The following is a 25470-nucleotide window of genomic DNA, read 5'->3' as shown; positions in this document are numbered from 1 at the left end:
CTCTCGTGGTCACGGCGCACACAGGCCACATTTGAGATTTTTTTCAGCGATTTCAATAGCAGTCATTTTCTGCCAGAAATGAGAACTCTGTAGGCAGGATTAAGTAGAGCGACATCATTTTCTTGTTCCAGAGCCAATAAGGATAGAGTGACACAGGTGTAAATGAGCTTATTGGGGGAGGGGGGGGTCTAGTTGGACAAGACACTGACTGAATGTAATAGCAGCATTTCTTTTCCTCCTTTGAGGCTGTGAAAATTATGCCCGCAGCACTGAGACGTCACTCGCTGCTAATTAGAGAAAAACTAAACAAAATAATCCTCCTCGCAAAAATAAGCCAACATGAAAATGATGTCAGGCTGAAGAGCAGAATGCTTTTTGAATGTGAAAAAAAAATTGGTATTACAGACAGGACAATTCTTTTTAGAAAATGAGCAATGCTTTTTTTTCACCCCTACCAACGATTTCAAACAAAGGTGCTTTGTCTTTTCCACACCGTTCCTGAATTCATCTCGTCAATAGCTGACAGCGATATCCTCTTTGGTTGAAGGATTTAAGAGGACTGGGTTTCAAACGGCTTGCCAAAGAAAAGTTGGCTGAAGAGCACCTCAAGAGACTTTCCTGAGCCTTGATCTGCTGAAAAGCTGCATATACGAGGAGGGGGAGGCGGGAATATCCTCCAGCGCTTGTCTACCTCTTAAACCCCAGCTGCCAGCAACCCTGAGGACGCTCGACATGCCGCTACAGTGGAGGAACCTTAGGCTAAAGTGGATATTTGTGAAGCCAGCTCCACTGTCCGATGAAGGTGGACTAAAGAGGTTCCTGCTGCACCGCAGGACACCAACAGGTCAAACAGTAACCAGCTTCTTTTTTTTTTGAGGCGAGGTGAGGGGCTGCTTACCCAGAGAGGTAACAAAGTGTTCGTGGGCACACAGGGTTTTCATGCAGCGCTTGTTCTTGTAGTCCCAGATCCTTAAGGTCTTATCATCCGCACAGGTCACAATAAACTTGCCTCCGGGGTGGAAGAGGATACCACGCACCCAGTTGTCATGGCCAACCTGTGAGATGGACAGATGACGGACAAATAGTTCATCTCACTCTGGACGTTTTACCCAAATATTTAGATAAACATGCAGATCAGAAAGACGTGAACTCAAAGACGGTCCTCACCAGTGTCATAAGGCACATGCCAATGCTAACATCCCACATCTTGATGGTTTTGTCTCTGGAGCCAGACAGCAGGAAGGGGCCAGGCTTCCCACTCTTCTTGGACTGGATAAAGAGGGGAGAAAATTAAGTATGGAGAATAACGGTGTCAAATAATGTGTGTTTGTAGCTCAGAACACAGATTATAATCACACATCTATCATCATTAAATCATTAAGGTAATCTCATATTTAAATGAATTGTATCGACGCCCTAACAACAGAGAAAATAAACCAAAGCGTCGCCACGGGGAAAGAGTTAACACCATTAACACAATAACACAGATGCTTAAGAGCTGCGTCAGGCGTGCTCATTACATGCCTGATGGTTTTTACTGCGTCAGTGGAGATTGTGTTTAAACAGGCTCGCAGGTGTATCTTAGCAAAACCCAGAGAAACAGTGAAGCTGCGTTTTTAAACTGGTTTGGTCAGCTAAAATTAGGCAATTACATGATTGATCATTAGATAAAAAAAGTGTCTCTAAGGCACAAAGCCAGATTTGTTTGGTTTGTTTCAAAAAACACTTCCTGCACAGGTACGATCAGGCAATCACTGTACACCTGTGAGACAACAGCTGTCTCTCTGGCAGTAATATATAACCTCTGTGCTTCGTGTTTCACTTCAGTTAAGAAACAAAAAACACCAACAATCAGTCGAACGCTGTTTTTTTTTTTTTTCTCCACAGGTTAGACTGGGACAACCGCCGCGGGGCCAAACATTGTTTGAATCGGACAAGGCTACAATTGGACACACTCGAGATCACAAGGCATGAGGAGGGAGCTCGGGGCGGACTGTAGGCCGTGTAGATATTCAGTCTGTGTATACACACACTCTTCATTTCAAGCTGCTGTGTTCATCAGTGACGTACGAGGCTCACTGACATGGCTATCATCATATCATGGCTCCATCATCTGATAACACAAATGGTACATAACCGTGAGTTAACCTGTCCCTCCGTGAAGTCCATGTATTGAACTGTTGAATGTTTCTACTCGCTAGCTCTAGACAGCGTTTCATGGCCACTGTAGTTAAGGCAAGGGGGCTGCAATCAACAACTACACTGCTACACGCCTCTAAGCATCACTGTCGTGCCAAAAATTAAGTTAAAGCTCACCCTCTTATATTTCGATTATACAAATACCATAATGTATAATAAAAATGCATAATCAAAAAAATATTCATATTTTCTGTTCTCAAAATAAACTAACTAAATAATTTTGCTCGCCATTTCCGTTCTGAACCGTTCCGAAGTCTCCGTGGTCCAAAAGTCAAAATATATTGAAAACAGATCACAGCATGTTTTTATCTAATTAAATATTCAGCTTCAGTCCATATTAGTCGACCTTTAGTCTTCAAAAACAACATTTTCCCTGTGGTCACTAAACTGTTTGATCTCTGACGTGCTGCACACAAACCAGGTACACACCTGTATTAACCAGTACACACCTGTATTAACCAGTACACACCTGTATTAATCAGGTACACACCTGTATTAATCAGGTACACACCTGTATTAACCAGGTACACACCTGTATTAACGAGGCGGTCTAACAGCTCCATAAAATTCTGAATATTCATTAAAGAAAGTTAAAATTCGGATGCATTACTTGTTGCAAGTTGACTTGCAGTGTATTTATTCGTATCCGTTTACAGGTTATATATTCTCAGGATGGGACAATGGAGAGATGGCAGAGTAACATTTTTAGTCAGGTGTGCTGCCATGCTGATTTGACTACATTATAAATGTCGTGTTGACCAATCAGCTGTGACTTTCATGACTCACCACACTAGACACCAGAACATTACTCTGAAATCACTGTACTGAATTCTATAGTGTGACGCTGATTACATGTTTATGGCTATGTCATTAGGAAGGGCATGGCTCAAGAGACTGAAGCTGCAAGGTCTGGGGATGTTTTGGGGAAACAGGAGATCTCCTTTACCTCTGAGCCTGTGGCGTCTTGGATGGTCGGGTAGGCGCTCTCTGGTGCCCAGGAGATGCACTCCACCACATGTTCGTGCTCTCGCAGCTCAGCCTTGCACTCTTTGGAGGCCACAACCCACACGCGCACCGTTTGGTCGTTGGAGCAGCTGGCGATCAGTGTGCCGTCCTGGTTGGGTCGCACCATGCGGACCCACTCCCTGTGGCCTGTGAAGGTCTTCACACAGTAGCTGATGCACAGAAATAAAAGAACAGCAAAGAGTTAATTATGTTGTCAGAGTGAAACAACAAATCATGCTTTAATAAAGTATAGGGATGTCAGTGGAGGGTGCGTACCCAGTCGCCACCTCCCACATTTTTATGGTTTTGTCCCTCGAGGCAGAAACGATGTGATCTCCATTGGGCATGATGGCTACAGACGAAACATTGTGGTCATGTCCTGGAAAACAGAAAAGACAAAAACAAGATCTCAGTGAGATATCTGAGCAACACAACCTGAAGCAACACCTGAAGTTAGCTAAAATTTAAAAACTGAGGAATCAAAATTCAACAACTTTGTAAAAAATAAACAAACAAACTAAAAACATCTCCAGCCACCAACAGCGCCAAAAAACGATGGGTTTGGTCGTAATTAGCCAATTAAATGACAGGCGAGGTGGCCAATTTGCTGGGGGTTTGCTTTGTTCCGCGGAGAATAAGAGATGCCTAATTACCTTGACGCTGGGCCATATTTAAGCTGCTAAACAGATGAAGACAACAGTAAGTATACTCTAAAAAGTCCAGCTTAACTCTGTGTGTGTGTGTGTGTGTGTGTGTGTGTGTGTGTGTGTGTGCCATCGGGCTATAATAACGGGTGGCAGCGGCACAGAAAAGTGCTATCTGGTGCTAAAGAGGATAATTAAACTGCTGTCCAAATCGGCACTAATCTACTTCACCAGTTGGCCTTAAGGTTTTGTTTTTTTTTTCCCCAAGATGTGAAAGAAGCAGGAGGATTTGATGGAAAAAGGAGTAGTAGTAAAAAGGAAAGCTGGAGAGGCTCCCGTTTAGTCAATGGTTTTAGACGGCAAACTCTGCACTTAAGTTTTTTTCCTGCACAGTGTGAACGCAGCTCGTCTGTTTGAGGAAGTGTGCCAGGAGCTCACAGCCTCATTTACAACAAAAAAAGGAGAGATTGGCACCCGGTGAAATCTGTTGCGCACAAAACGCAGGATTTACACGACTCCAGCATAAATTGAAGAATGCCAGAGCGCTTCTTCTCTGAGCATTAAGTAGGCTTATTTATTTCATGGATATTCATTCATGTCTGCCCTCACAGTCAGACGTTAATGTGCACTTCAAGCAGACTTAGGGAAAGGAGAACAAAATGAGAAATGCTGAGGTTTCATATTGTTTGGGCTGTTTGGCTGGCTGATGGCGGGGCGTCTTCTCGCAGCTTCAACAAGGAGAAAAAAAAAAATTCTGCTTCTTAAAAATCAGCGGGGCCTGAGGGCACATGTAGACGACGCTGCCATCATTTACTTGGCAATTAGGGTGTGAAAGAGGGGGAGTGATGACATGACCAATGGATGACTGTAAATGACAGTACAGGAAGAGCTCACTCCATGTGCCTGCAGTAGTATAACTGTGGTGGGGGTGGTGTACAAGAAAAAAGTCCATTTGTCAGAGGCTGGTTGTGAATCTCAGCATAGACTGCTGTGAACTGGAGCAGATTGAGCCTCATCAGCAGCATCAAATGTGAAAGCGAACAGCATCTGCACCACCTGAGCCCCACGAACGAGTCACAAGCTGCATTTATACAACACGTTCACACAAATGGAAGCAGCTGTGATGCATAGCTGCAAATTCCTGCCAACGCTCATTCTCTCCTCTCGCTTTCTCCGGCTCCTGCCAAAAAAATTAAGTGGACATACAAGGCGCATTTATTTTTTTTAACAAATAGTTTTATCTTCTTACCATGCATGGTCCTGATGCACTCAAAGCCTTGGAAATCCCACAGCTTGATAGTCATGTCTGCAGAGCAGGATGCTAGCAGTTTGCCGGTCTGGTCAAAAGAGATATCCTGGACCGAGTCTGTGTGGCCCTTCAGTGTGCGTTCAAAGTCTCCTGTTTCATAGTCCCACACCTGGAAAACAAATATGTTTGTACATTAGATCATTATCAGGCTCACGTATTCGTCTGTATATCACTGGAAAATACCCGGTTCATCTCAAACCACAGCAAAGCCCCCAAATGTCTGTGCCCTTAAAACAAGCTGAGGAGAGAGAGACAAGCTGTTCTGAAGTCATATCACAGGCCCAACAATACACTGATGACAGAACGATTAAAAATTGCCGTACTGCATCGGCATTCGTCTTAACAGGCCTCAGTTTGCACACAACCCACACACGCTCTTTGTATACTGAATTACAGAATCTGTGACGCATTGCTGTTGCTAATGGCAGGGGTGCATGTGCCAGAATGCCGATTAGGGTTACAGTCAGGCCCGATAAAAACACAGAGACAGTTTATTGTGTCGACTCTGGAGGTGCCAGTTGGAGTACAGACAGAATATGGCGTGAACAGTAGTGCGCCTGGTTTTCTAGCCTGAGAAAGCTGCTACGTCTGTGGCCCTCGAGCAGACAGACGGTTTGTCACGGAGGGATAAACCCTCCTTAGTTCCCCTCTTGGGGTGGGGGATTTTGGGCAGACGGTGACAAGAGACTCCCCTCTCCTCCTCCCCTTGTCTTAGTCCTTCTGCTCCCCCCTCCAGAAACAGAGGCTACAGACAGTACAGATGGCCGTGGGGTACAAAGTGCAGGGGGGGGGGTTTATCCTGGAGAGGATCACTGCAGCTAATGTGTTTGGAGGTACACCAGGTTTAACAGTCTTCATACATGAAACAGTATTTAGCATCCAAGATAATCCATTAACTACCTGTAACTCAGTGCTGTGACTGGAAAAGCAAAAAAAAAAAAAAACTGACCCATTTCATGATTAATAGTTTATATTTCAGGCAAAATGCCTCGGATCCGTCATTCAAAGGACGACAACAACACAAAGACCGTCTTTGTACACGGCACTTATGAAGTAAGATGACACCCAAGCTCTTAGTCCTTGTTTAAATTAACATAGCCTCTGGTTGATATGTCTGAATGAGCACAGCGCTATGCCCGGGACCTGCTGATTTACATACTGTGAAAGGTTAGAGCTGAGCTCAAGGTAACATCTTGTCATGCAAAGATCCGCCACGTTGGCAGACGAGAGAGGACAAGGAGGAAAAAACACAGAGGAGGACGAGGAGGACCAGAGAATGTCAAAATTAAAAGGACAGAGAGACACAAACAAAACAGAGTCATGTGATGTTTAACACAGAAAGAGCAGGAGGATTCACTGAATAAGCTCCGCACCTATCTCAGATGATTGATTAAATGTTCAGGCAGTAATGTTAATGTTGGACAAAGTTTCCAGTCTTTATGCTAAGCTATCTGGTTTTGGCTCTAGCTACATATAAACAACAGAAAGATGAGAGTGATATCAATCTTATAAACAGAGCCAATAAATGTATTCACAAAAAACTACAGCTTCTCCAGGGCTGCAAGTATTTGTAATTGGCTGCTTACAGGTGACAAAGCATAAAAAACAAAACAAACAACAACAAAAAAAAACAAAGCTGTCAGTTTATTTTGTCCAATTAACAGATCAAAACTCCAATTAAAAATCTCCTACCAACCACTACTGTGACTTCTGTGTCGTTAATAGGATGGAATACAATACTCGCTACTGACTGGTCTGGTCAAAACAAAAACAAAAACAACCCTAACATGGCTAACATGAACAGCGTTACAGTGCTAACGTGTTAGGCTGAGGGAATTTAATGAAACAAAACTGCGGCTCGGTCTGATTTTCAGGCTGGACGGCCTCGCTTGCACAAGGTGGAAAGCTGATGAGCCTCTCAGTTGGTGAAGGAGGCTAAAGAGCACAAGGTCTACGCCTCAGTTAAAAATTTAACAGAGCTGTTCAGGAGGAGAAAAGTAGGACACAGGGGGAGTCGGGCCAGGGCGCTGAGAGAAGAGGCGACCAGGAAACGAAGTGCGAGAAAGCGGAGCTGAATTTTAGATTTCGGGTCTTGAGGCCTGCCTCCTCCTGAGGGATGGATAGCTCTGATGGTGGGTAGCCGTGTTGGGGCCACTGATGGCTTTAAGATAAATGAGAGGCGGGGTTGCAGTGGGAGGGAGGGAGAGGCGGGGTTGGAAGAGGAAGAAGATGCCAAAACGGAGAGAGAGGAATCCCTGCTGTGTGGGTGTAGCGGAGGAGATGTACATGTGTCTCTTATTGTCTCATGAATAAAATATGCAGAACAAACAGCTCAACAGAGTATTGGCATTGTGCGGTGAAGCAAAAGAGCTGCAAAAAATAGCCTGGAGACAGACTACAGAGTTTATATATGGAAGGCTGGGATACATAGAAGACGGAGAGAGAAAGATACGGGTAATCCAGGGTGTGTCTAGGAAGCAGAGTTATAACTGAGAGCGAGGCGAGAGGAGGAGGAGGAGGAGGAGGAGGAGCATTCAACAGACTGAGTGAAAGCAGTGTGTGGCCGAGCTGCCACCAAGCTGGCACTAAATTTAAAAAAAGATCACTCTGTTGACTTTGAACCTGAATCCTATTATTGTAATGTGGGGAGGATGCGAAAACAAACAAACAGAAGGACACTGCAGTCTGCCTCTAAACTACACCCTGTAGGTCTTCATTTTTAGCTGGCCAAAATCCAAAAGATGAACAGAGGAAGCTCCTAAAAATCAGACAACAGATTCTTTTTGTCTTTGAAATCATTCTCCGCACGAGATATGTTTGCACATTTCTCCAACGCAGCCTGCGTCAATCCAAACATCCTAATGAAACATTAGCATACTCAAATATTACCCAAACAGAGCCACAGCTGTGCCGTCTGTGTAAGATGGGTATGTGTAGCTGGAAGGCATCGTGCACTGAATACTGGTTTGTAGAAATCGCTCTTTTAGAAACAATCTGCATAAAAATGGCCTTTTTCTAGTTTAATATCAGATTATATTAGAAATGTATTCTCTCATAAAACAGGATGTTACAGTCAAACACTGAAGATATACTGTACAACACCTTGCCTTGTGTGACTACTGTGCATATTGTACACTACAGCTCTATTTATACTTGAATGAAAGTGTCATGTGACAACGTGTGGGCTGACAGATCTTTATATTCATAGACCAGCTGTGACTATAGCAACCGGACGTGCAGAGCAACCGAGCACCTGGAAGAAGTGGCAGCACATGTTGAATTAACGGAGAAGAACAAATATTCTTTCAATTCTTTCTTTTTTGCAAGAGGCAACAGTTCAAGGAAAATATTATTTGGTCAGTTTATCAGGCACACGAGGGGAAACGGAAACATCACATCTGTAATCTCTCCAGTTAAAAATATGCTTAATGAATAACCTTACTCTAACCACAGCTCTGCAGTATCTGTGACCTCAGTGTGACATCAGGCCTTTTGTCTCATCATCAGTAACGTCTTGCGTCATGTCAGCTGACACCGTTTCACTGAATCATAAATTAGTCTGAAGCAAAAGAAACATATCTTATCCCTAATCACAGCCAAACCCTGTTTAATCTGTTTATGATGGTGCTTCATTTGAGCATGTCCACAGTGAATAATGTCCTAAAACTGAAGATGTCAGATAAGCATGGCAGCTGCCACGTTACTACCATCTGAGTGGGTCCGTACCAGACTCAGAATTTTGCCAGTTCAATCGGATTTGGCTATTCAACTATTCCTCCTTCTCCAGTTCACTAAACTCCTACATCAGCCAACATGAGTGTCGTGTTCAACTCGCAATCAAAACATTTTAATGCCTTTCGTCGTCATCTGGAATGTGGAAGTGAAAGTGTGCGTCTTTGCTCATAGTTCAGTCATAAAATCTCAGCGGAGCATGCAGCGTCTCTCCTGCCAGGCTGCTGACAACACTGTCGCAGTTAGTTTTGTGGTTTGTGGTCAAGTTTACAGCCTGTCATGCTGTTGTTTGCATTGCTCTGTGTACAACGACATGGCCAAAAAGAAGTGTAGCGATTCGACTGACAAAATGTGCATCGAGTTCACTTCTGTTCAGCCGATGACTCGGCATCATTTTAGCGGGCAGCCCGCATACTGAGAGGTGAGTATACATTAAGTACATACAGTGCATGGATATGTTGAACAACACACCTTCAGCATAAAGAGGGAGGCTCTCTGCAGGACAGGCTAAAAAAGGATGTTAGTTCCACTGCCCCATTTGAAGGCGAGCTCTGTAACAAATCCAACGTCAAACACTCACACATTCCCAAGAACCAGCAGCACTGACCTTTATTGTTGCATCCTCAGAAGCCGACACCATGACACTGAAGACCGGGTGAAAGATGACGCGGGTGACTGGACTGCGGTGGCCACTCAGTGCGTACCTTTCTGGTGGGCGTGGAATCCACTCTTTGGGGTCACACTTCTGACTTACGGGCCCACCCAGAGTGATCTCCTCTTTAGCTTCATTCAGTTTGGATTCAAGTTCCATCACCTGCACAACGTGTACAGACGTACATTAATGATAAGGAAGCGAAAAGTACATGCAGTCATCAAAAATATAAAAAGGCAACACGTTTGTTCCCGCTCCAATTTGAGTTTAAGATCGAATAAGTCTTCCGTGCACACAAAAGATTTATTTCTCTCAAATTGTGTTCACAAATTTGTTACAATCTCTGCAAGTGGGCACTTCTTTGCCAAGTTAATCCATCCACCTGACAGGTGTGGCATATCAGGCCACAATTAAAGGCCACTCTAAACTGCAGTCATAAAAAAAAAAGACATTTATTATGCACTGAACTATAGCCATTTCAAACAGGGTCATGACCCATCCTACTCTGTCTCTAATTGGCTGGTACTCATTGGAAAAGCAGGGTAGGTCATGCTGATACGCCGCTCCTGTCAGGGTTTATGGATTATCCTGGCAAAGGTGAAGAGCTCACCAACACAGATTTTAACAGATTTGGGAATTTGAGAAACAACCCTCTCGTACATAGAAGAAAAGTGTTGATGCTTTTATTGACTGTAAAAACATGCACACGTCTTGGTTATTATACCGAGAGATGACGTAGGTTTTTAGTGTGTTATGCTGAAGTCTGTGTTTTAAACAACTTATTATGATTATGAACAGTTGAGTTAATGCTTTCTGTTCCTTGGTAAACTTCCTTTCAGTGTTAACAGCGGATTCAGCAGTAATGTCACGAACCATTCACAAGACTACAATCCCCACAAGCATTCTTGGAAAAACCCCTACAAACCTTCTTTTGTAATCTGATGACTGAAGTCCATTTTTTTTCCAAAAGGCCGGCGTACTTCTTATCCAATTCTTCATTCTGTGGAGGAAAAAGGGGCAGGGAAAAAAAAACACATCAGAAAAACATGCAAATAAAGCCAATCAAAGTCGTGGGCTCAGTATAAATCGCTGAGGACTGTGGGAGGGGGGCCAGCCGTGGTGGCATGCTGAGATCTTTGGCTATAGTAAGAAAGAACAGGGAATTATTAACACACCCCTCACAGGCCAACACTAACTGCTAGACAATGCTAACCTACTGTACAACCCACACACACAGACACACACATAAACACAAACACACCCTAGTCCTAATCCTTCTCACACAAGCTAATCTCCTGCAGACAAGAAAGGCTTAGGCAGCTTACAGCCACACACCCGGTACTGGAGCAGCGGTGCAAGTTAACTTGTGGCGGACCTGGCAGACGGACGCCTGATTCCTCCTGCAGGCTAATGCCACGAGCTGGCCACTACCTTTTACATAACAGACTTCATGGCACACACTGTGTGTTTCTTTACTGCCAAGAAAGAGGCAGGACAATGTGGTGGCATGTCTTCTCCATCTCAACATGGAGAAAAGAAAACAAAAAAAAACTGGGGCTGCAACTAATCAATTAACCTTGGCGAGTATTTTCTCATCACTATTTCCCAGAGCCTAAGGCGATAAATCACTTGCTTCCTATCCAACAGTCTAACATCCAACGATGTTTAATTTATGATCATGTGAGGCAGGGAAACAGCAAATCATCACACCTGAAAAGCTATAAGCTTCAGTTTAAGTCTTTTCTGTTTGTCAATCGACTAAATTAAACCAAATGTAAAAAAAAAATAAAATAGTACTATAATGACTTAATGAAACTTTAAAATTATTTTCTTTACCTGAAATGAAATAGAAACACTGACAAAAGAAAGAAGCTGCTTTATTTTGTGCAGCCAATACAACACGTTTTAGTGCTGCCGACGATGCCTCGAGGCTGTTACTACCTATCAAAGCATCAAAAACACACACTGACAGACAGACATGGGTGTCAGTGAGGGAGAAAATTAGCAGCGCTCCCTAATTTCACAGCTCGCTCCTGTGACTCGGTTGCAAACAAAAGCAGACATCCTTGAGGTGTGGAGAGTGTGAAGGCGCCACCACCTCCTATATTTAACACTTCTCAATGACAAGAGGTGATTCCTCGGACTAGCGTGATGGTGTATAAAAAGACAAAGACGTGAAGTGAGGCACTGCAGAGAAATGGAGGAGAAAGGAAACAGAGATAGATAGAGAGAGCGAGCGGGGAACCCAGTATGGCCAAGTCTGCCATCATCTAATCTGCCATCTGCCTGGAGAACACACACACACACAAAGACACACAAATACGGTGCCAGACTTCACTACAGCCTGCCAGTCGCTTGACAGTGGGTAGTATCCATGAGTGTGTGTGTGTGTCAATGCAGGTATGAGCGTTTTCTTTTATAAAGTCAAATAAACCTTTAATTATTCCAACTATGACAACCTGCCGTGCATAGCATTAACATTAAACTGGCCACAAAGAGCCGAGGCACTAACATTAAATCTAACATTTAAAAAGGTGCCTTGATAATGAACTTCCAACATGTGGCCTCAGGGAAACGGTGTTAAGAAATTACTTGGCTGTTTAGCATGATGCTGCCAAGGTGTTGTGTGGCTGATCTCAAATACCCAACAGGGTGCACCTATCGCTCCGTGCCATTCATCAATTATTCAGCCTGCTTCCATAGGGCTGCCACAGAGAAAACGTCTGGAAGACGAACGAATAAAGACACAGAGGAGGAGGGGGGGTGGGGTGACATGTGAGCACAAGGTGAAAGAAGAGGTGCTGCACAGAGCCAGAGGAAGAAAAAAAAAACAGAGCGAGATGAAAGAGTCTTAGATGAAAAGGAGGGTGAGATGAATCAGAAGTAACATTACAAACAGGAGTGTGCGTTTTCCCATGAGCACTCCAAACTTTAAAAGTCCATCTATGTTTTCCAGGGCTGCAAACAACAACAACATAGTTTGGCTTTGTGCTGCAGTACAATGTATAGCATATGAAACAATACAGAAGACCTCCATCTTTACAGGATCATAATATTTTCTGGGTAGTTTCCTCCCATTTTGGGACAATGATGCTAAACATAGCACAACATGGCAACCGAGGAGTTCTACCTGACCTCAATGCGACTGAGCGTGTGTTTCATACGCTATAATATCACGCTGAAACCTAAACAGGAATTTGACTTTTTGTCCCCCAAAGGTGTGGCAGTATGTATGTGAAGGGCTGCAATCCCTTCGTTTTCTATGTTGCCACATTAACCTTACCCTTTAATGTGCAGGTTGCACCGGAAAATTCAGAGTAAGGGAAAAACAGAAGAGGACAGGTACAAAGGGACAAACGTGAAAAACATGGCCCGGATGTATGTCCACTAAATATAATGGCTCTACTAATGAATACTGTTTTATTAAGTTTGTAATGATCATTTTGTTTAAATTAGTGATTATTACTGAATTTAAAAGTGTTGTTGTACAGCTCTCTATATAGTGTAGCCCTGTACAACAACATCACTGTGATCTTAATGCTAAAACATAAAAATTCAACTAACACTTTACATTATAGGCATCATAAAAACAGACTTTGACACAACAGTTGTATTAGATCGCACGTCACTGTCAATGTGTAACTAAAAGTGGCCACTGAGTGTATTTTAACCCAAAAAAATTCTCATTTTATCATAAAGTAAAGCCAATAATGTGAAAACAAACAGTATATATATCACAGTGGTGTTGCAATGATCACAAGCTTTTCTCAAGATTGGTTAGCAGGCGGATGCAGCATTGACCCTCTAATCAGACAGACCACTATAATTGCGTGCAGGTGCTCCTGGTCACACTCGAGAACGTGTTGACTAAAATGATAAATGAAGTGGAAATCAAGGCATATTGTTGGTATAAATTGGTCTGATTGGCTGCGGGGATGTGTGTGTCCACCCATAATCTACTCACATTATCTAATTCCGCCTCCTTCTTGAAAGTGGAATATGCCTCTTCATATCCATTGGAACGTAGATAATCGGCTATCGCTCGATTTCTGAAACAGACAAAGAGGACCAGTAATTAGTTCTCCTGATTAGCAGACAAGATAGTTGTTAAAGTGCCACGAGACACGGCGTGTGTAATAGACTTGTATTCAACACTGTAAAACAAAGACAACATGTCAGACAAAGGTGTACATTTTACATTCTTTTCACACATTCAGACTGCGTTATCACGCTTCCAGCTATATAATAAGAATGCTTGGCATGCGTAAATACAGACTCAACACTTATCACACACAGACAGCCTCCTGCTCGCTCACATGTACACACAGCCCACTCCGCCCATTTGACACAAATCGAGAACACATCTGTCTGGCTTCTATAATGAGCTCTTGTTGCTGTGGGCAAATAATAGGGAGGGATGACTCCCCATGGTGTAGATACGAGGAAAATGAGAGTCAGTGTACATTTTAACATCACCTACCAACACAGAGACAGACAGACAGACAGACGGACATATCATGGAGAAGCAGGACCATCCCTGTGAACCGACGAAGCTTCTGGGTATTTCTTTTTTGCTCCAGTTCATTTGTTTTAATGGAGACGAGGGCAATAGTCAAAGATGGAATGGTAGCAGAGGTGTGTAACTGTCCTGCTATTTGAAAAATGTGAACAGATATTCAGATAGGACCAACAAGAGAGCACACAGGCCGAGCTGAGAGTGAGGAGAAATGAAGCCATCTTTAACCCTGCTGTTTTTGTCTTCTGGGCAGCCATAAGAGAAACATACACACTTATCAACACACACATACAGCTAACCTTCACACACGCACACACACATACAGCTAACCTTCACACACACAGAGACATATGGGTCTGGTTTACGACTGCAGCCTCAGCAGCAGTTCAATTTACCAAGAGTTATTAATGAGGTTCAAGCAAGTTGGCCTCGATGGGTCAGGCTTTTATTCTTCATCTAATTAGATTTTCATGAGTGTGCAGAAAGGTGTATTATTTATTTTACTTCCCCTTTTTTAATCCAAAATGTTTTACTTTGCACACAGTTCATGCAATCCTGTACTTCTCTTCTGAGGAACACGTTGATCCAGGGCTGGGTTTATTCAATATCATCATACATCACATTTTCAGCAGTCACATGTGCGTCATTATTGCAACACGGACACATGAGAAGGTGTTGCATTACCGAATGAATAAAAATAAATAAATAACTACACTGTTACTCATTTGTGTTTGCAATACCAGCTGGTTTCAACCACTCAGGATGTGCTAACCTGATTAGCATGGCTAATATTTAACAGGAGACACATTGCTAAAGTTCCCTTGGTGGACCTCACACTTTGTCCTGCATGTTTCAAGAGACAAACTACACGATTGGACTTTAGACTTATTATACTATATTAGATAAAAATGCTAATTTAAAGTCATCCTTAAAGGGAAACTCTGCTGCTTGCTCTGTGCAAACAGACTCTGGAGCTTTTAATCTGTCTCTTGCGAGTCTCCCAGTTTTTGCAATGTGCAGTGATAAATGACTGGAATACCCCTCATAAAAATAAAATCTGAAATCTAATGACCAAAAAATTCCTTTTCATCTTTTGTAGTTATGCCAGACTTGGCAAAACAGACACTAAAATAATGTAAAGCACACAAACACAGACTGAATTCATGAATGTCTGATATAACTCTGATTTCCCTCTACTGGTAATACAATACCTCCTTGATTCCTGCCCTCCTGTGTTTGCGCACAGCACACCCCACCATTAATGCCAGGAGAAGCCAGACAAGCTGTCAGGCGGGCGAGGCTTTGAGGTGCCAATATGAAGGGGGTGGGGGGGTACAATCTGTCAGCCCAGCCTGTGCCCCCTGCGCCCTCTCGGTCAGTGTTGAGCACTGAAACCCTCGTCTCCCTCTGCCCACCTGAATCCCCATGACAACAGGAGCAGGCCTTATTACAGCTCAAGGTTAGCAGGAGGTTATCTACTCTCCTGACAGCCTGCCTATTGCAGGTCTAGAAAACTAGCAGCTCTTTTCTGCGCACGTGTGCTGGCTTGGTTTGACTCAGCGCATCAGCTCACTACAGCATGGATTTGCATCTCCATTACAACAGGACTACCTTCTTGAAGGTGTGTCTTTAAGAGAGAAGGCAGTGGCGGCCTCGCCCTTGGTCAAACTCCTCTTGGAGGAAGTCGGGCACACTTTGACCCAACTCCAGAGATGGCCCATCTCAGGCATGGCATTTAAATTGGTAATGAAAATGCAAATCATTGCGGCATGTCCAGGCAAGTCAAACGACTTGCCTAGACCAAAAGGTGTCGATGGAAAAGCCCTGGGTGGAGGAGTGCTGTGTGCCAACATGTTGGGAGAAAGCGTATAAGCAGGTGAGGGGAGCTGAGGCACAGAGGAAGCTTTGATGTGGTGTGGGTGTGTCAGTCGAGGGTGCGTTAGCAGGTGCGATTTCATAAAACCCGACGAGATGTCACACCAGCCATTCACAGTCTAATTCAGAGGAGAGTATCAGAAAGACTAAAATCATTATCTGAAATTATGGAAAGTCATTCATGTCTGTCTCCAGTCAGTATGCCTGGAGACACACGTGAATGCCTGTAGAGTGCAATGTAAGGTTTGTGCCTCACTTGCTATGTTACATGGTGGGTGCTGTATGCAAACCATACTGCAGAACACAGTGTACACATAGCTGTAGGAGATAAGGTGGTAATCATGAATCATATTCAATATATTGAGTCTTTTTGCAAGAACAATAACACACACTTTATTATTTGCAGAAAACAGCAAAGCAAGTAAACAAAATGAGGAGCTGATATTTACATACAAGCCCTGGTTTTGTTTTAATACTGTTTAATATATGCACTAAAAAAGCGAAGCTAAGCAGCCGTGGACATCTGTCTGACAGTGGTGACGTGAACAGAAAATTATCCACCGCTCTGCTGACCCCTACTTCACCCTATATGTGGCCCAAAAAAACAAACACTCAGTTTTGAATGTGTCAGGCTCCCAAACACTATTGAAAAGGGAAGAAAATGGGGGAAAGATGTGTACTAATGTCGACAGAAGGAGAGCATACCGGCTGGTTTCCATGGTTACTAGCAGCCCACAGCTAGATGACGTGATGAGATAGTGAGAAAGAGGGCAGGGCGACTCCGTGGACGGAGAGGACAGACAGAAGAGAGGAGGGGGAGAACAATAGGAACCGTGGAAAGCCTGTGATGTATCTGTAAACTTTGTTTCAATTAGATCAAAACAACAAATCAGCAACCTGAACACAACAGCAAGGTCTTTTTAAAAATGCAAGTAATGTGGTGCCAATGGTGATCAAAGTTGTGGTCAGTCAGACTTCTGGTGCAGAGCTGCTCTCTCATGTATAATAAACCCTTAATGGAGTGAAAGGGAAGGAGCAGCCTGTGACACAAACAGACACACAGGGGTGAGGCATGACCTCATCCTTCTGAGAAGTGAGCTCTGCCACTGACGTCGCTTCCTGCCAGGTCCTGCTCCATGATTATTCCCGTTCACATCATTTCAGAGATGAGCGACTCACCAAGAGTCTCCACCTTGTCGTAGATGATCACTACATTCTGAGTAAATGATAAAAATAAAAAGTGTGTTAAGCTGTTTGGCGAGTGCTGCATAATATATCAAACACATCTCATGTAGTGCAAAATCAGGATAAGCTAATGGTGGCCTGACAACTCTTTAAAAAGGTCACTGGATTACCAGAATAATACTACAAATTCAATGAACACTTTTTTTGAAATGTAATGCCAAGAAAGTAGCAAACTTTGCCAATTTGGTATTTATAAAAAATAGTAATCCAAAATAGAAAATACCATATTACAGACACTTACTATTCATGCAACAGCGCACATTTTTGGCAATATCAAACGTGCTTTTAGACAACGTGGGGTTGCTGCACCAGTCGCTCCCCCAGACCCAACCAGCAGAGGCTAAAGCTATCCACTAAAAACGAGGCTATATATATATAAAAACAACAACTTTTTTTAGTGCAGAAAAAGAACTCTGACAAGAGTATTGCTAAATCTTGTGTGTTGCGTGTCAACAAGTGCAGCAGACGCCCTCCCTCTCCTTGTGTTTACATTGAAAACAATGGAGGCAGCAAAGACTCACCGTCTGAAAGAACCATAAGACTCTACAGGCACGACATGAGGGCTGCCACGGACAATTATTTCCAATGTACCATTTTATTTTAGTCTAAAAGTCCAACAGCAATGTAGTTAACTGTTTAAAACATTAACATTTTAGTCCCTAGCTGAATTGTCTTTAATAATTGTTTTTTTTGAATGATCAATTTTTGGACTGAGCCAGTCTGGACAGAAGTCATCCAGCACCTTGTCAAAGCACCACTTATGACACACTTCATAACAGACACTTTGGGCTTCCTGCCCACTCTGCCTACATGTTAAAGAAACACTGGCCTTCACAGTGCATGCAGCACTTTCATTAGCTACAGACGGACTTTTAATGCTCTAATAAATCTAATGGGATGAGAATTTTGCTTGCCTGGTGAAGCCATTGCCCTGCACCATATATCTGTCTACAGGCGTATTTCTCTAGCAGACAATGTATGGACCTCTTCAATCTTTCAAAACTACTGATGAATGTTTAATAGGACAATGCTGAGGTCTATATTCACAAAGATCCCTTGGCACATATAAAATTCATCTTCCTATGGATTATTTCACAGGCATATTTCACATCTGCAGTTTGTGTTGTTTAAGAGCACGCCGCCCACACCCTTAGACATGCACTGTTTGAAAACAAGTAGATTATCACCTCAAGATGAATATCTGAACATAGCTGCATTAAAATGAAGATTGTGGTCTTCTGGTTTCCATCTGTTTGTAGTCCGAGTAGTACTGACCAATCATGTTTGAGCTGGCTTTGGTTGCATGCAGCTGAACAGTTCGTGCAGAGAGCAAGAAAAGCAACATTAGTCCCACATTAATCCAACCTGGGATGGCTCCATTTAGCTGCCCAACATGCTAGAGCCAAGTTCAACAGGCTAAACAGCAAAATAAACACTAAAACAACATAAGACATGCCAAAACTAAAAACAGAATTGAGTAATATAGATGTGAATGTTTTTCAATGCAACCAATGAGAATTTGGTCAGACAAGAGCATATTGACTAATCAACCAACTGACCAGAGAGTGTCAGTCCTACTTTAAAGAGGTTGGAGTTAATGGAAAGTCTAAAGAAAACAGGAAGGTGAGGTTGTTTTTCAAGTTTGGCAACTGAAAAATATCAATGCCACTAAACACCCAAGACTGGGTACATCCTGTCTGGTGTCACATGCCCAGGACGGTCATGTCATGAGTAAACAAACTCTACAATGATATTTACAGAAAATGAACCACTGCTTAAGCTCACAGTTTAAATGTGTGAAAGGGGACACATTCAGGAAAGCAGTGAAAGGAGAAGCTGGCCGGTAGAGAGCTAAAAAGGTTGAGCCTCAGCCTGAACAGCTGATAACTTCTCAAGGAGACCTTGTTACCAGAAACATTCCACACAAGTCATATGACACGGTTGCATAACTGTCCAGATACAGTTGGATCTCCGTGAAAACTGTAACCAATCCACCATTTTCTCTTGCTTGACTGACGAAGAGGGGCCCCAGGTGCTGAGATATGAAGCATTCCCCCTGAAGGCACAATTACTACCTAGATTAACCAGATAATTAACCCACCACATCATTTCAAAAGAGAAAAAAACATGAAAGGGAGAATTTGGTTCATCTATAAAAGTTTATGCCCTTTCCTTGATTCCCAGCTTTCAATCATCTCAAAGCCTCTAACAGGGACCATTATCATAATGCTGTTCATTTAAATGTGAGACAGGTAGGTTGTGAAGGAGAAGATAGCAGTAGGAATCAACCTTTAAGCCAGAAGAAAGCTTCAAAAGGGAAAGTCCCCATTCAAGGCTACCTTTTTTAGTGAATCCAGACTTAAACAATGACTACACTTCACTATTGAGAAGCTGTGTGTGTGTGCTGAATGGTTTCACATCAAAAAGCAGCCTGCTTTCTGGTCTACACACCAGAATACACAAAGAGATCGGACACTTTTTGTATACTGGGTGTGTAAGCATACACACATTTTCTGTCACATGGTAATGATGGAGCTTTGTTGGCTGAGCTGAAGCCAAAGCTTTAAAAGAGTCAAGTGTACTTTCACAAATCCCATGACGATGTGTATAATGTAAGCTTGAATAAACAAAAGGATAACAAGGACAGGCATGGGACTAGGCTTCCCTTTGCACATAATAAGGATATCTACTGAGGTAATATCTCCATCTGTATTAATGCTACTGCCGACAGAGCTGACAATGAGATGGATTGATTCCTGTCATACTGGATTCACAAGATCAAGATGCTCAGATGGCTTGTTTCATTAGACCGACAGTCCAAAACTCAAACATATTTATTTTTTAATCATATAGTACAAAGGGAAACATAATATCCTGCCATTTTAGAAGCTGGTATAAGCAAATGTTTGGCATCTTTACTTAAAAAAAAAAAAGGTAACCGATTAACAAAATATTTCTTTTTCAGTCAACTAATCCATCAATGTGTCGCTGCAGCTCTAAAATAACTACAGATATATTGTCAAACATAAAAGAAATGGTCTGGCTGAAATAAAAAGGCAAGTGGTCAGGAAAATAACATTTAAAAAAAAAAAAAAAGAACGACTAATGACATGCACGATGAAAACAGTGAACTCTGAATCATGAAAATAAATGAGGATGAACAAAGTCAGATATGTGCTTGGCCACGAAACCACTGGAAACTCGAATGTGCAGCGGATTCAGGTTTCTACCTCCGGTGGACTGGTCCTATTCCTAAAACAAAGTCCTTTTTATACAGGGGATGGTGAATGATTGATATGGGATGATGGGTCCAAACCACAGAGACTGTTACCATGCCAATCCATCTGTGTATCAGTCCCGAGGCAAAATCAGATCCGTATTGCTGATAGACCCCCTGCAGACGCAACCGGCCATGTTCAGTACACTGAGCGCCAATGGAAAGACTAAGTGTCTATATCTGTGAGCTACGGCTGCAGCAACACTCTGATACAATGCTATACTGTGGTATTCAAAACTCATGGTTACCAAACTGGGTATCTATGCTATTTAATTCTACTGTATTAATGTTAAAAAAAAAAAAGTACAATAATAAAAAATGGATCCAAGTAGGGAACGATCTATGCATTATGTCCAATTAAAGAAAAAGGTATAAGATTAGATCTTTAATCTACAAATCTGATGCGTTTTCAATATGCTACTGAAACAGACCAACTGATTTAAAAAGCCACCAGATCAATACCAATGCCTGCTTTTCAATCATGACAATATCCCATTTCTTTGTTGGCCAGTGAATCACTTCTACACCGCAGTCCTTCATCGTACTTTTATGATTTCTTAATGGCAGATGTCTTGGCATTTGATCTGTTATGTCACTACAATTACAGCCCGGGGGGCGATGGAAAAAGGACAAGAATCACATGAACCATCTTGTAGCCTGGGACATGGAGAAGGCTGATGGGATTTTCTTTTCAAACCAAAGAGAGTTCAAAAGCAAAAGGCCTATCTGCACATAGGTGCCTCCAGGTCTTTCAGGGGAGCAGATAGTTTGTGTTCTATATCTATTTTTACTACCCGCCAGCAGGGACAAGTCCCCTGACCCTGGAAAGAAACACAAATGTGCTTTTCATTGGCTACGCTCATAGAAATAGAGTTGTTGTTGTCTGCGCCATCGCAGCATCTGACTGCAGTGCTGACAAAATAGCATCAGTTTAGTACAGAAAGATTAATTCTCTTTTTATAATATGTTCTTCCACACTGGGGTAATAAAAAAGAGCAGGTCAACGTTTACTGGGGGGAAAAAAAAAACACCAACAAGCTCTCTCTTGTTTTTTAGCCATTTTCATTCTCTGTGATTTCACTTGGAAATAAAAGGTAAAATATATACTTTTTTTTTTAATCACTCTAATAGTATTGAATAAACATAGTTTTTAGTTATTTGATTGCATCTGAGAGTTAAGCTTAAAAACGTGCAAAGAGGAGACAAAGAGTCAATCTATGTGTTAGCTGCCTGATGCTAAACAAGTCTGTGACAAAGCAAGTAGGGGGCACAATGAAAAAAATAGTGTGACTAGCTGACTGGTCAGTTCCCATTATCCCCTCTGCTATATCCCCTGATTAAAAATCTGCCACATGCTTCTCAAAACGGGGTTGCCAGTTAGGAAACAAGATCTTAGGGCCACTTGAGAGCGCCAACCGAGCCAGGCGACATCTCCGACGGGAAGAATGCAACAGATGCTTGAATGCGACTCAAGTGGTGCGATGGTCCCACACCAGTTTCCTGTGAGCTGTGGGGCCAGAGACTTGTGCAACAGAGGAGAAAAGAGGGGCGAGAGAAGTAAGAGGAGGGGGGTCCCTGGCAGCTTCCTCTGAATAGCAAATAGCTTGAAAGATTAGCATTCCAATAGATCTCTCCATACCAACAGACCCCTCCCACGGTGCTAATCTAAAAACACTGGGACGTAGTTGGGAATGCTAAGAGGCTCGTCATGTGAACACTGAAGCATTTCTCGATGACAGGAGGGCAAATGACAATAAACGGGGTCGTCACCTCAAATATCTCGATCATATGCTTTTTTAAAACAAGCCGTTTTAACACGCTTCTTAAGTAGAGGGGGATTCTTAAGGACTGAAGCTCCGCTAGATCATCTCATCTCCTTCTAATGACCTTGTATCTCACATCAAGCTGCCTTAACTTTTTATCCCCCGCCTCAGGGGTTAATTACCGAGCCCACAGACTCAGCAGGGCCAAATTACACTTCTTCCATTATCACAGACTCTTTCACTCCCCTCCCCTAATTTGCTCAATATATACGACACAGCACATGTGCAAAGATATTTCTTTGTCTGTATGCCACTTCTGTGTCTGTGCCAGATCATTTGTCGGCAGATTTCAGACATCTCGGGCACATGGTTTCCCCGAGGAATCACTCCGAGTACTGACAATGTGCACGATGCTTGGTGCAACACTTTGGATGCCTGTTTTTGTTTTGAGGGCAAAGGTGACGCTTCAAGCTTCTCATAAGGTCACAGAGCAAATTGTGAATACTAAACATATTCAGGGGTAGGTAGTGTAGGTGGAGGATCAATACATTTGGGCTACAAGACCTCAGGGGAGCTTGGGAACCTTCAACCAGCCATTGATTCCTCCTGAGGGGGACCCAAGGAGGAAAAAATAACCAAAAATATCCCAATTTAAACTAATTCCCACAATCAATGCACATCCTTGCCTGGAAGCAAACTCTAGATTGTCCTTAAAAGAACAATTATAAGTGTTTTTGCTTTCAAGGCTTCCAAAACAATTAAAAGAATATCAATAGCTTGTGCTAGAGTCTTTTTTCTTGAGAACAGGTATACAAATAGAACACACTGGAGCAGGTCCACATTAAGCTATTTATAGAGCTCTTTGATACTGTAATTGGCACTCATGTCACTGGGCAACTTCAAAAAACATCTGATTCAGATCAGGCCAACAGCAGCTTAGCTCAACCCACACATCTGATTAGATGAAAGCCAGAAGAACATCACAACATATCAACAAAAAGATGATGAGGTAGAAGATTGTGTTCGTCAGGAGACATTTGTTGCGTGTCTTTCCACTCATTCTTCCCTTTGTTCTCCACTTTCGACTCAGCAAGAAAGGTATTTTAACCCCCTAATACTAGAAAGAAAAAGCTTTTCTCGACTGAGTTTGTATCTGATTAATAGTCAACATGAATGTAGCCTGAATTGTGGCATTTTGGTGTTTTCAAACATAAAAATAACTGCTGATTCAACTTTCTAGTTACCTGACAGCTGTCATAAAATCATGAAGCATAGAGTAGATACTAAGAGCTTTGATGATTAGTCGATTAAAAGATTGCTCAACAGGATTATCTGCTTTTATGTCAAAACTTAATAACTTTGATTAAAATAATTAGCACACTGATTAATATCACACCTTCAAATTTCCTTTGAGAAAAGCACCTAACCGTTACCATGTCACCACAAAGCTGCATGGTAACATCAGAAGAATGTGGTTGTACCGGTGAAAGTGAATCTCGTATGAAGGTGAAATGAAAAACGTCTCATCCCATGATGCAACAGCAACATGTCAACCACAGTGTATTAAACCATAAATATTGAATATGACATCTTCATATGGCAACTTACAGTTCATCTCGTTGCCTCTGTGACAGCACCATGGTGACGGGGCAATGTGGGCGGGGCCGGGATCAGTTGTTCGAAGGTGAATCTTGTGCAGCTGCTGCGCTCTCCTCGGTCAGGAGATGAGCTGTGCTGATCCAAGCAACACGGGCGAGGACGAGCCGTGTACTCCAATTGGTGGGCAGTTGGGTTCCGTCCAGACAGAAAAAGACTCAGACTGAGAGAAGGGGAACGCAGGAATCTGCCCCCCCTTGAACTGCCTGACTCCAGGGACAAGAGAAGTGGAGAGCCTGCAGACCAGTCACCAGCCAAGTCTACACTGCATCTGAGGAAAGAGAGGAAGGAGGGAAAGTCAACATTAGGTATGCATGACAGAGAACATGAAGAGTGGGTGGGGATGAAAATGTTTATAGGCCAGAGGAGTACTGCATCAATGTCTGCACCAGTTTATATGCAGATAAAATGGCTGAAGGACCTGTCAACAACAAGATAACCATACGTATATTGTACTACTACCAGAAACAAGAGTGTGAGTCCCACTGCATAGAAATCACCTCCTTTCTATAACCCACTCCTTCATCTGCTTTTCAGCTCCTCTTCTATCTTCCTTCAAATCTGTCTGTCATGTCACCAGTCTGGTCGGCTCTTGCAGCAAATTCCTTTCTCCGTCAACATACAAGGACTGACCCACATTCTCCGAGCAATGTACTCCCAGGTTGCCAACAGAGAAGAAAAACAGGACACAGCCGAGCGGGCTCGAGTAACCGCTGTGCTCTTGTCAAATTCGCCGACCTTATCATCTCGTGATGGCACGATGAAGTCACTGTGACCATCTGCGTCAGTAAAACATTTCGCGTCAGTGTGAAAATGAATTTATTGTCAGCAGTGGAGTATTGATGTGAAGAACAATGAATGTCGACAAAATGAAATGCAGTTAACAATACTGTGATGAAGTCTATTATTACACTGCAGCCTTGAAAAGCACTTTACCAAAGCAGGTACCCACTTGAATACTAACTGTAAGCTACAATAAGCCTCTTAGTCGACTGGGACCAGTCTGACTAAATCTTTGCCAGACCAGTAAACAAAAAAAAAGGTACAAACGAAGCCAATTTACCACCCCCTAAAAGACCTGCAACAAACAGACAAAACTACAACAAGGCACAGATGTAGACAGTGTGTGTTAGGTATGAGATTTGCTGCATGGCAAAGGAGTGGTGAAGGAAATGGTGATGAGTTTTGGAGCAGGCATGAGGACTGAAAACACCCTGGGAAGCTGCAATGATGGAAAATTCACACATTCACCATTTCAGCTGATGCTGCAGGAGTGACATTACCACGAGGGAGATTGTGTCCTTTTCAGTCCTGCTTCAGTCGCTCATACGTATATTCAAAACATGAAGACTGCAGATTACCTGGCACATAGAGTCCATCCTGGTGAAAGTAAACATGCGGCGTTTGCTTATTTATTTGCATATTAGACACGTTGGTGTTGTAGATAAACTGTTCAACGGAAAGCAACCAAACGCAGACAACCTCTGAACCCTGATGTCACCACCTGACAGCAGTCCAAATGTCTGCTTCACCTCGGACTGTGTGTGGATTACGGCGCTTGGGGAGTTTCTGGACGACTCCCAACAACCCCGCCATG

General features: G+C 42.8%; 1 protein-coding gene across 4 annotated transcripts in view; it reads right to left on the bottom strand.

Annotated features, from left to right (window-relative positions):
• LOC104935453 (lissencephaly-1 homolog) overlaps positions 1-25470 on the bottom strand; it is a 42668-nt gene that overhangs the window by 11532 nt on the left and 5666 nt on the right. For all 4 annotated transcript variants that reach the window (XM_010751290.3, XM_027280729.1, XM_027280730.1 and 1 more), the window contains exons 2-10: positions 23826-24144; positions 13506-13590; positions 10467-10541; positions 9497-9703; positions 5098-5266; positions 3481-3583; positions 3146-3374; positions 1168-1269; positions 899-1055 (exon numbers count right to left, since the gene is read on the bottom strand). In XM_010751290.3, the coding sequence (XP_010749592.3) occupies positions 899-1055; positions 1168-1269; positions 3146-3374; positions 3481-3583; positions 5098-5266; positions 9497-9703; positions 10467-10541; positions 13506-13590; positions 23826-23857 (1159 nt within the window). In that variant the 5' untranslated portion in view covers positions 23858-24144. The remainder of the gene's footprint in view (positions 1-898; positions 1056-1167; positions 1270-3145; positions 3375-3480; positions 3584-5097; positions 5267-9496; positions 9704-10466; positions 10542-13505; positions 13591-23825; positions 24145-25470) is intronic.

Source organism: Larimichthys crocea, chromosome VII (assembly GCF_000972845.2).
Source record: "Larimichthys crocea isolate SSNF chromosome VII, L_crocea_2.0, whole genome shotgun sequence".
Classification (NCBI taxonomy): domain Eukaryota; kingdom Metazoa; phylum Chordata; class Actinopteri; family Sciaenidae; genus Larimichthys; species Larimichthys crocea.
This window is presented reverse-complemented; position numbering and strand designations above follow the sequence as displayed.